We start from the raw sequence: 13028 nt of genomic DNA, 5'->3' as shown, positions 1-13028 counted from the left end.
GTATTTTCTTACTCCTGGCCTTCATATCCTAGGAATATTTTACTTTCACAGTATGGTTAGAAATACAGTTGATTAACTTAGTCCTAATAGCTTTTCTGTTGTTGCCAGCAAACTTAATGTAATTATTTATTTTTTCAGATGAAACAGTTTCTTCTACTTTATTGGATACAAAGTGGAGTAAGATTCTAGATCCCTCTTCTCACCTACTGTCATTTAATCCTGCATTGGCCAGTGTGAATGAACCTGCAGTTTCTAATGAGTCACACCCACAACTGAAAGTCTTCTCCCTGGCTCATTCACCATCTTTGACCACAGAGGGAGAGGACCATTGTGCTAATGGACAGGATGATAGTCTAAATCAAGAGATTGCCACAATGTGGATTGATGAAAGTGCTGTTGCAGAAGATCAATTAATTAAAAACTGTAATCGGGATGATCATTGCAATGCGGTCGAAGTGGGAGAGAAGTGTGGAAATCTAGCTTGTTTGCCAGATGAGAAAAACGTTCTCGTTGTAGCTGTCATGCATAACTGTGATAAAAGGACATTAGAAAGCGATTTGGAGGATTATAACAATTTTAATAGTCAATCCCTCACGGATGCTTTTAGCTCTTCACTGGATAACGAAAACAGGCAAACAGATCAATTTAGTTTTAGTATAAATGGGTCCACTGAAAAAGATAAAAGCTTAGAAAAAAAAATGGATCCTTTGAATAGACCAAATACAGAAGGAGATGCTGTTAACCATCTATGTACTGCTTCATCTGATAGTTTAGCCAGTGTCTGTTCCCTTTCGCAATTAAAGGATGATGAAAATATAGATAGAGATAACCCCATGTCTATGATTACCAGTGTAACAATTGATTCCGTGAACTCATCCCAGGGAACAGATGAAGGTCCTGCTGTTAAAAAGCAAGAGGACTGTACACTCACTCGCAAAACTAGCTCTCCTAGGACAGCTATAAGAAATCTAAATTCCTTTTCCCATTTGAGTGAGGGGATTTTGATGAAGAAAGAGTCAGCATTAGAGAGAACAACTGAAGAATCCCTCCTGTCTGGCTTACCTTTGCTTCTCAAACGAGACATGCCTCATGGGTCTGGAAGGGATGTTAAGTGTGAACAGTTTTCAAATTGCCTTGTACCCAGTGAAGTTAGGGCTGATGAAAATGAAGATTGTGAACATGCAGAAATTCTTGGCACTACAGAATTTCTTAATATAGCAGAGAAATTCTCTGAATCTCAGGAGATAACTAATTGGAAATTGACTAAACTAAATGAGATGAATAATAGCCAAGTAAATGAAGAAAATGAGAAGTTTCTGCAGATGAATCAGCTTGAGGACACTTGTGGTGATAGTAGAGGGGAGTGTGATGGAATGGCAGAAGCAGGTCTAGATTTAAAAGGAACTTGCAGGGATGAAAGTGAAGGATGTAATTTCTCCACTGGTATGAATATAACAGCAACAGATTCTATATCTAAGGGTTGTGATTCCTGTGGAATGCAGAGCCCAATTGCTTTTGTTCCAAAGACTTTACCCTCCAAAGAAGATTCAGTAACAGAAGAAAAGGAAATAGAAGAGAGCAAATCAGAATGCTACTCAAATATTTATGAACAGAGAGGAAATGAGGCCACTGAAGGGAGTGAACTACTTTTAAATAGCACAGGTGACCTAATAAAGAAAAATTACTTACACAATTTCTGTAGTCAAGTTCCATCAGTGCTTGGGCAATCTTCCCCCAAGATAGTAGCGAACCTGCAATCTATCAGTGTTCCTTTTGGTGGTGCAAGACCCAAGCAACCTTCTAATCTAAAACTTCAAATTCCAAAGCCATTATCAGACCATTTACAAAATGACCTCCCTGCAAACAATGGAAATAACATTAAAAACAAAAATGATATTCTTGGGAAAGCAAAATTAGGGGACAACTCGGCAGACAATGTATGCAGTGCCTCTTTAGGAAACATCTCTGTTGCTGACACAAATGGAGAACATCTAGAAAGTTATGAGACTGGAATCTCCAGTAGACCGTGCCTTGCGTTAGCTCCAGATAGCCCAGATAATGATCTCAGAGCCGGTCAGTTTGGAATTTCTGCCAGAAAGCCATTTACTACTTTGGGAGAAGTGGCTCCAGTATGGGTACCAGATTCTCAGGCTCCAAATTGCATGAAATGTGAAGCCAGATTTACATTCACCAAAAGGAGGCATCATTGCAGAGCATGTGGGAAGGTAAGTTGTGTATTCTCTTAGAAATCTGGCAAGGCCTTTTTGTAATGCTCAATTTGAAGTTAATAAAGGCAATATAAGGTGAACATACTTCTGGTTGAGATGGCATTATGAAAATAATGTATATGTAATATAAAATGTGAAAACCCAATTCTAGTAAATTTCTTAATAAAAAGTGAATGTGTTGCTTTTTAGAGTTTATGTAATTTTTGGTTGCCAAGATTTAAGCGGAATCTGTTTTCTTGATGAGATGAGAATTGAGGAAGTGTTAACTTTGTGGTTTCTATATTAATAGATGGCTAATGGAATTGTTTGAAATAAGGAACTTAGTCTTCTTTTGATGTGGAAAATATTGGTGATAGACTTCATATTATTTAACTCTTGAGAAATGGAATATTAGGCTTAGAATCTATTCAGTTTTTTCCCTAGAGTTTCTGAAACCAGTTTTATGTACACACACTCTTGGATTTTCCCCCCACATAACTGTAATACACAATAGCGTTGGATATTCCAGTCAACCAAGATGGTGGCATAGATGCTCCAGGGGACAGTTCCCTCACAGAATCTTTAAACAACTAACAAAAAATGGCAGAACCGGGAAGTGGACTTCGCCCAATGGATAGGGCGTCCGTCTACCACATGGGAGGTCCGTGGTTCAAACCCCAGGCCTCCTTGACCTGTATGGAGCTGGCCCATGCGCAGTGCTGATGTGCACAAGGAGTGCTGTGCCATGCAGGGGTGTCCCCCGCATAGGGGAGCCCCACACGCAAGGAGTGCGCCCCGTAAGGAGAGCTGCCCAGCACGGAAGAAAGTGCAGCCTGCCCAAGAATGGCGCCACACACACAGAGCTGATAGAACAAAATGATGCAAAAATAAGAAACACAGATTCCTGGTGCCGCTGATAAGGATAGAAGCGGTCACAGAAGAACACACAGCAAATGGACATAGAGAGCAGACAACTGGGGTGGGGGGAAGAGGAGAGAAATAAATAAATAATAAATAAATAAATCTTTAAAAAATAAAAGGCAGAACTATTTTTCTGAGAACTCCAGAGGAGTTAGAGTGTGCAGTAATTGGATGAAACTTGCATCAAGAAATTGCAGCTTTGAAAAATGATAGGAGAAGCTCATGGTGCCCTTGCTAGCCCCTCTCTCACCCCGTCCCTTCATGGTGTGGAGCAAGCCTGTACACTCTTTCTGGGTCTCTGGCCCTGTTCTGGAGGGAGCAGAGTAATCCCTGTGTTCATACTTTAGTACCTGTATGTCAGTACCAATTCAATGGATGGTAGCCTGAAAGACTGGACCAGGAAATTCTTCTCTGGCTTGCCCTCTCAGAACTTCCTCTGTAAGCAAAGCAACTTGGAGATACCTCATGCAAAGTGGCCTGGGGCTAAGGATATCCTGCTTTAATTCTTCCTATAGAGCACCCAGGAGGGGTCTATTTCATAGGGAGTATAGGGGGCATTTGATTTCCTGTAAATGGGGGAATTCCTATGCTTGCTTAAGCAAGCATAAGCCCAGGGCAAGAAGAGGCCCAGAAAACACTGACAGGTGCATGCACTTCACATTTTCTTCTGAGTGATCTACTTGGTAGGAGGGCTAAACACTGAAGGAGAGCACCAGCCTATGCAGAGGTGATTTGCAAAGACAGTTAAAGTTGTTTTGTGGGTTTTTTTGCATTGTTTTTTTTTTGCTTTTGTTAGCTTCTGGCACTCAAGGAAAATACTGTTATATCACTTTCTGGAATCAAACTTAAGAAATAGGCAGCTCATGGATTAAATTCCAGGATTAAAGTATTAAAATGTACAATGTGCAACAAAAGATTAAAAGACACAGAGACAGGAAATGACAGCCCATTCAAAGTAACAAGATAATCCAGAAACCATAAAAGAAGAGGACCAGAGTTTGGATATACTGAGCAATGATTTTTAAAAAATGATCTTAATATCCTCAAGGAGATAAAGGAAAATATGGAGAAAGAACTAAAGGATATGAGGAAAACAATGAAAAATATGAAAATCTCAATAAAGGGATAGAAATTTTAAAAGGGAACCAAACAAATGCTGAAGACCATCATAACTGAAATGAGAAATTCACAGAGGGTTCAACAGTAAATTGGCACTAGCAGAAGAAAGAGTCAGTGAACTCAAAGTCAAGACAATTGGAATGATTCTGGCTCAGGAGCAGAAACATTAAATTAGAAAGAATTAATTAAGAAATTAATGAAAAAAAAACTTAACAGAGTCTGAGAGACCTGTTGGGACACCAGCAGGTATGCCAGGATATGTACTATGGGAAACAAGAAAGAGAAGAAAGATAGGGGTAGAAAGAAATAATAGTAGAAAACTTCCCCAATTTAATGACAGACATGAAAATGCATGTTCACTAATCTCAAAGAGAAGCATTCACAGACATTTAGTAATCAAACTGTTGAATGCCAAGAACAAAGAGAGAGTTCTGAAAGCTGCAAGAGAAAAATAATGTGTAATGTATAAGGGAGTTTCAGTAAGATTAAGGGGTGAGTTCTTATCAGAAACCATGGAGGTAAGAAGGCAATGAATGAAATATTTAGAGTGATGGAAAAAAACCATTGCCACAAAGAATTTTATATCCAGCAAGACTGTCTTTCATGAATGAAGGAGAAATTTAGACATTCCCAGTTAAGTAAAAGATGAGGAAATTCCTATGAGCAATGCTAAAAGGGATTGTTCTTCAGATTGAAAGGAAAGTATTCTAGACAGTGGTTTAAAACAGCATAAAAATATGAAGACTTCTACACTATTCCATCTGTCTCTGGAAGTGGCTCCTCAGGAAACGGAGGTTGGCTGTCACTGTGGGCACCAAGGTGGAAGGGAAAATGGACGTTAAATGTGTGGAACCAAAGTTAATGGGGGGTAAGAGAGGAGTTTCTTGAGAGTACACAAGGATGGATATAAAACATGTAATATTACACCATAACATATAGGAGATGACAGACTGATAATGTAAACCATAATGTAAAACATAGGATAACTAAAAATGTAAAGAACTGTGTATCCTAAAGTATGCACCATAATGTAAGCACAGATGTCACCTTGTTAGAAAGCTAATGTCTCAGACTCTGTACATCACTTTAAGTAAATATGATATGAATAGGGCGTAAGAGTATCACTGTGGAAGGGAAAAGGTTTTCTGGTGGATGTGTGGGAGTGCTGTATATTATATATATACATTGCTGTGGTCTAGGACTCCTGTGAAGAAAAGCTGAATAATTAGGGGGGGGAAAAAAAAAAAAAAAGAAAAAGATAGGATGTGGAATTTTTTCAAGTCAACATTCTTTATCTAAGTTCTTTATCTAACTTTATCCAAGTTCTTTATCTATCCTTTAAACCCATCGCTATATGCCATTCCCTAGTAAGGGACCATGACATTATATTGGGCTTCAAATTTCGGGGAGTTCTCGATCACAGAGTGTTTCAACAATGGCAATGGAGGGATACTGGTATGGGATACCAATGACAGGTGATATATGGCTGACAGGGAGCTGTACAGAACATATGTCCAGGGTGCATGGTAATGTTTGGATATACTCATAGTGGCAACAATTAAAAACCACAGTAGGGGGGGTACTGGGTTCCTGGCCAGTGGTGCTCTGTCGTGGTCCCTAGGGGAGCAGCGACAGTCTCCCAGGTACAGTGGCGGGGACCGGGAGGGAGTGAGGGTTCAACAGTGAGCCCCTGATGCTAATGACTATGCTTCTGAGCTGACAAACCTAAAATAAGAACAAGGCCTAGAGCAACATTGTGCCTGGGAATTTCCTCCTGTCAGCCTTCATGTTACTCAAATGTGGCCAGTCTCGAAGCCAAACTCAGCATGTAAATGCAATGCCTTCCCCCCAGCGTGGGACATGACACCCGGGGACGAGCCTCCCTGGCAACGAGGGACCACTATCAACTACCAACTGATGATGCAAGTGGAAAATGACCTCATATGGAAGGTTCAACGCGGATCAGCAGAATATCCATGTCTACATAAAATACCATGACTTTAAAATGCTGTTTGACCTAAAGTAAGGGGGAAATGGAAAGGAGAAATGAGTTTATATGGCTACGAGTTTCTAAAAAAGAGTCTGGAGGCTGGCAGAAGGATTGCCCTCATGCACAACTGAGCAGAGTCAGAGAGACAGATAAAGCAGATACAACCCCCAGATATTGGTTCCTTTGAGGGCTAAAGAGACCCATGGGAGTTATGGTCATGGCCGATGGGGTTAACTACCAGGGCAGATGGCCCCTCTTTGGAAATGGTGTTTATGTGTGATGAATCTGGACTCAGATGGGATCTCCCTTCATAAGACTTTCATGCTAATGTGCTGGAGGTGCAGTTAATGTTGGGGTTTAAGATATATTTAGGGGATTTGAATCTCTGGACTGACAATGTGATAGCCAGGTCCTGAGCCTCAACAGACTCCAGCACCTACAATCTGATTTATTGGACTTACCACACTCAGCTAAGATGGAGTTGAAGAAGGACAACCACCACACCATGGAGCCTAGAGTGATTACAACTGAAAATGGGAGGATTGCATCCAGCATCCATGTGGAATCTGAGCCTCCTCTTGACATAGAGGTGCAATGGACACAACCAATCCAATGTCCACATAGAAGAGGTGGCATTGGTTTGGGAAAAGTGGACATGGTGGCTGATGGGTATGGGGAAAGGCAGGAAGAGATGAGAGGTGGAGGCGTCTTTGGGACATGGAGCTGCCCTGGATGGTGCTTCAGAGGTAATCACTGGACATTGTAAATCCTCACAGGGCTGACTGGATGGAATGGAGGAGAGTATGGGCCATGATGTGGACCATTGTCTATGAGGTGCAGAGGTGCCCAAAGATGTACTTACCAAATCCAATGGATGTGTCATGATGATGGGAACGAGTGTTGTTGGGGGGGGGGGGGAAAGGGGGCGTGGGGGGGTGGGGTTGAATGGGACCTCACATATATATTTTTAATGTAATATTACAAAGTCAATAAAAAAATATGAAGACTTCTGGTAAAGGCAACATCATGGGTAATTATAAATGCCATTGCAGTTGTGCTTTTTGGTATGTAACTCTACTTTTTCCATCTACAAGCTTCTAAAATGCAAAAATATAAAAAATGATTAATCTATGGTTTTGGGCATATAGTAATATAAAGATATAATTTGTTACACGTACAACAAAAAGGTGCTGGAATAGAAGGATATAGGAATAATGTATGCATATGCTATTGAAGTCAAGTTGGTATCATATCAAATGTGACTTTTATAGATTTAGAATGTTACATTTTAGCCCTATAGTAACCCCTAACAAAATACATGAAAAATATGTACAGAAAGAAATGAGAAGTTACTTAAAATGGTACAATACAGAAAGTCAAAAAAATATGAAAATAAGCATAAGGGAAAAATGGAGGAATAAAAAGGGTGTAAGACTTACAAAGACCTAATAACATGACAGAAGAAAGTCCTGCATTATTAGTACTTTCAGTATAAATGTATTAAACTCTCTAGACGAGGAAATAGAAGACTTGAATGATACTCTAAGCCAACTAGACCTAACAGACAAATATGGACCACTTCACCCAATAGGAGCAGAATACACTTTATTTTCTAGAACACATGGATCATTCTCTAGTATAGAACATATGTTAGGTAACAAAAAAAATCTCAATACCTTAACAAATACTGAAATCATTAAATCTGTTGTCTGTGACCACAATGGAATGAAGCTAGAAATCAATAGCAGGGAGACTAGAAAATTCACAAAGATGTAGAAATTAAATAGTGCATGCCTAAACAACTAGTGGGTTAAATAAGAAATCACAAAGTAAATTCTACCATATCTTGAGACAAATGAAAATGAAACTGCAACATTGCAAAACTTATGGAATGCAAAGGCAGTGCTGAAAGGGAAGTTCATAGCTATAAATGCTTACATTAGAAAAGAAGAAAGACCTCTGGTAAAGGTAATGACTTGTCAAATCAGACACCTAACCTTACAACTGGAGGATCTAGAAGAAGAGGCGCAAGCTATATCTAAAAGTGAGCTGCAGGACAGATATAACAAACAGAGTGGAGATGAAGAAAATAGAAAATAAAAATTAAAAAAAAGAAAGAAACCAAAAGTTCTTTGAGAAGAACAACTAGCTACACTTATAAAAAGTGAGAGGAAACAAATAACTGAAATCAGAAGTTAAAGGTAGATCCTTACTAGTGACCCTACAGAAATGAGAAGGGTTATAACAAGACACTGTGAACAACTGTACACCAACAAATTCCTAGACATACAAACTGCCTACACTTTAAACTACTTCTTACTGCTATAAGAAGTAGAAGATCTCAACAGCTAGTAACGAGTAAAGAGATTGAATCAGGAATAAAAAAACCTCCCCAAAAAGAAAAGCTCAGGACCAGATGACTTCTTAGGGGAATTTTACCAAACATTCCAAGAGAATTAACACCAACCCTTCTCATTCTATGAGGCCAACATTATTCTTATACCAAAAGCCAGATAAAGTTATCACAAGAAAAGGAAATTACAGACTAATATCCCTTGTGAATAATACAGATGCTAAAATCCTCAGCAAATTACTAACTGATTTCATTGGCACATGAAAAGAATTATATACCATGATCAAGTGGGATTTATCCCTAGTATGCAAAGTTGGTTCAACATAAAATCAGTCAATTTAATACAACACTGCAGCAGTTTGGTATTATTTATGAATTCCAAAAAAGATACTTGATTATGTTTGTAAACTGGTCTGTTCCTCTGGGTGTGATACCCTTTAATTGTATTAGATTCGGCTGAGATGTCTGATTAAATTATATTAAGATTAGGGTTTTGATTTGCCCACATCATTAGGGTATGCAGGGCTGAGTTCCTACTCCCATGGTGGGCTAATAAAACCGACTCTCACACAGAAGTGAATGCACAGAGAAGAGCAACACAGAGGAAGAGAGAGCTTGTTAGACATGGCAGATGAACCTGATAGCCAAAGCTGACCTTGGAAAGAAACGAACCCCAGGGCCAGGAAACTGCAAGAAGAACAACTTTTTGGTTCTCTAATGTCCCAGACCCCTTGGATCTGATAATGCACCCCACTAAGAGATGTAAATTGGGCAATTTTAAAGACTTAGAATAAGTTAAACCAAAAATCAAAGAAAAGCCATGAAACAATACTAGGCAAGAGAGAGAAATTGACTATCAAAGTAAATTCACCAACATATTCAGATTCCTAGAAATCAGCAAAAAATTGTGAGCCATATTAAGAAACAGGAAGAGATGGCCCAGCAAAGGGAACAAACCAACAATCCTATCAAGACATAGGATTTAAGACAACTAAAAGATAACAGTCACACAAATCTCCTAAATCAATTCAAGGAGTTGAAGGATGATATTACTAAAGAGATAAAGGATATTAAGAAGACAGTGGGAGCACATAAAGAACAACTTGAAAGTCTGCAAAGAAAAGGAACAGAGTTTATGAGAATGAAAGACACAATGTATGAGATTGAAAATACATTGGAGTGGATGTAGCTCAAGTAGTTGTGCACCTGCTTGCCATATACAAGGTCCTGGGTTCAATCTATGGTGCCTTCTAAAAAAAAAATTAGAGGCATAGAACAGCAATTTTGAAATGGCAGAAGAATGAATAAGTGAAGTGAAGGACATAACATCTGAACTTGGAAAGATGGGAGAAGAGAATGAGAAAAGAATGGAAAAAATGGAACAGGGACTCAAGGAATTGAATGACAACATGAAATGCACAAACATATGTGTAACATGTCCCAGAAGGAGAGAAGAATTGAAAGGGGTCAGAAAGAATATTTGAGAAAATAATGAGCAAAAATTTCCCAACCCTTATGAAAGACATAAATATCAATATCCAGGAAGGACAATGCACCCCTAACAGAATAAATCTGAAAAGACCTGCTCTGAGACACCTACTACTCAGAGTATAGGTGAAATACCAGAGATAAAGAGAGGATTCTGAAAGCAGCAAAAGAAAAGCAACATATCACATACAAGGGAACCTTAGTAAGGCTTAAGTGCCAACCTCTCATCAGAAACCATGGAGGCAAAAAAACAACAACAACAGTGGTATGATACATTTCAGATACTGAAAAAGAAAAACTGCCAGCCAAGAATTCTGTATTTGGAAAAGCTGTCCTTCAAAAATGAGGGTTACTTCGAAGTCTTCACAGATGAACAAAACCTGATAGAAAATGTTACAAAAGGGGGTGCAGCCTGAAAGAAAATAAACAAGGATGAGAGATTTGGAGAAGAACTGAGAAGTGAAGATTATTCAGAAGTGTAAACTAAAGGATAAGAAGACAGACAATAGAATGGTATGATAACAGAGAACCAAAGGATAAAGTGGATGAAGTAAGTACTGCCTTTACAGTAATAACATGAATATGAATATTTGAACTCCCTGATCAAAAGACATAGACTGAGAGAATGGATAAAAAAATGTGAGCCGTCTACTTGTTATCTGCAAGAGACCCACCTCAGATGTAAGGACACAACCAGGTTAAAGCGAAAGGTTGGAAAAAGTATTCTATGTAAATAGTAACTAAAAAAAGAGCTGGAGTAGACCAGATAAATGTAAAATAACAATATTATAGTATATGAACAATAATTAGTGCAACTATCAAATTGTTCTTGTGATCAGTATTCTGTAAGTTTCTTCATACAAAAGAAACACTTGCTTTTAATTGAGGTCTGGAGAAGAGATTTGTTTTGGATACTTCATTTTTCTTTAACCCTTTCTTATGCATTCTTGTTAATGAAAATAATCCAACTGGATCAATAATGATTTAGCATGACTACTGTTGAACAGGATTTTGAGTTTTTCTGCCTTACAAAATTATGAGTTGGCAAATTGATATCTGCTATAATTCATTCCAATAAGATGTGAAGAATTCCCAAATGGGAATTAGTTCATCCAGGAAGAATTATGGCCTAAATGGAAATTAAACAACTAAACCAATAATTTATTTCATTCTTAGAGATTATTTTGTCCAATAGTTAGAGCTATAATACAAAAATTAGAATTGTTATAATTAATTTCTATTACATAGGATTATTTTTTACATTTATAAATGTTTGTTTCTATATTATTTCTTATAATTCATTATATTGAATCTAACCTGGCCTTGCACTCTGTTTTAAAATTTTCTTTCAATCTATTTTTTTAATTTTACAATTTTAAAATAAAGATCTTTTAGCAGCTAAAAAACAAAAGCAAAAACAACCCTATTGAAAACAGCAAAGGCATTCTAAGAGGGAAACATATAGCCCTCAATGCTAATCTTAAAAAGAAGAAAGATCTAAAATTGATGATCTAACCATACCTGGAGGAACTAGAAAAAGAAAAGTAAATTAATCCCAAACGAAGCTGAAGGAAAAAAATAAAGATCAGAGCAGAAATAAATGAAATTGAGAATACCATAAAAAGAAAGCAATAGAGAGAATCAACAAAACCAAAAGTTGGTTCTTTGAGAAGAGCAACAAAATTGGCAAACTCTTAACTCTACTAACAAAGAAAAAGTAGAGAAGAAGCAAATAAATAAAATCAGAAATGAGAGGGGGAACAGTACCACTGCTAATGCAGAAATAAGAGTACATAAGAGAATACTTTAAATAACTGTATGCCAACAAACTAGATAATGTAGCTGAAATGGACACATTCCTACAAACATATTAGCAACCTACACTACCCTAGAAGAAATAGAAGACCTCAACCAATCACAAGTAAAGAGATTGAAATGGTCATCAGAAACCTCCCAAAAATGGAAAGCCCAAGACTAGATTGCTTCACAGGTGAACTGTAGCACTCATTCAAAGATAATCTAATATCAATCTTGCTCAAGCTCTTTCAAAAAATTGAACAGGAGGGAATGCTACCAAACTCATTCTATTAAGCCAACATTACCCTAATACCAAAGCCAGATAAAGATACTATGAAAAACATATTACAGAACAATTTCTCTAATGAATATAGATGCAAAAACCTTCAACAAAATACTTGCAAACTTATTCTAAAATCATGTTTAAAAATTATCTTACCACCTCAGTTTTATCCCAGGTATGCAAGGGTGGTTGAACACAAAATCAATGTAATAAACCACATTAAAAAAGTGAGGAAGAAAAATCACATATCCTCAATTATAACTAATGGGCCACACTAACGGAAGGTCTTAATATTTGGGTAGAATACTGGGAAAAAATAACACGCTAATATGAAGTATAGATTTTTGTCAGTAGTACAATTATTATATACTTTCATAAATTATAACTAAGGCTCCCCACAAGTGTAAAGTATTCATAATTGTGGGGAGTATAGAGGGAAATGCTATATTTTACATGAATTTTTATAATCCTATAAATATACTGTGCAAATATAATCAATACTATGTTTTAAATTCTAGCTGGAGCAATTAGGCAAAAAAAGAAACGAAAGGCACCCAAATAGGAAAGGAAGAAGTAAAACTTTTGTTACTTGCTGTTATCTAGAAAATCCTGAAAAATCTACAACAATAATACTAATAAAGTAGTTCAGGAAAGTGGCAGGATACAAGATCAATATGTAAAAATCAGTGTTTCTTTATACTACTGATGAGCAATCTGAGGAGGAAGTAAGAAAAAAATTCCATTTATAATAGCAACCAAAAGAATTAAATGTTTAGAAATAAACTTAACCAAGTACATAAAAGACCAGTGTTCAGAAAACTACAAAACTCTGGTAAAAAAAAAAACAAGACCTAAATAAATAGAAGGACA

The 13028-nt window shown here is 37.4% G+C and overlaps 1 protein-coding gene across 3 annotated transcripts in view; it reads left to right on the top strand.

Moving 5' to 3' along the window:
• Positions 1-13028, top strand: part of ZFYVE9 (zinc finger FYVE-type containing 9) — a 279436-nt gene that overhangs the window by 100868 nt on the left and 165540 nt on the right. For all 3 annotated transcript variants that reach the window (XM_058303586.2, XM_058303585.2, XM_071217438.1), the window contains exon 4: positions 139-2225. In XM_058303586.2, coding sequence (XP_058159569.1) covers positions 139-2225 — 2087 coding nt within the window. The remainder of the gene's footprint in view (positions 1-138; positions 2226-13028) is intronic.

This window comes from Dasypus novemcinctus, chromosome 9 (assembly GCF_030445035.2).
Source record: "Dasypus novemcinctus isolate mDasNov1 chromosome 9, mDasNov1.1.hap2, whole genome shotgun sequence".
NCBI classification, from domain to species: domain Eukaryota; kingdom Metazoa; phylum Chordata; class Mammalia; order Cingulata; family Dasypodidae; genus Dasypus; species Dasypus novemcinctus.
This window is presented reverse-complemented; position numbering and strand designations above follow the sequence as displayed.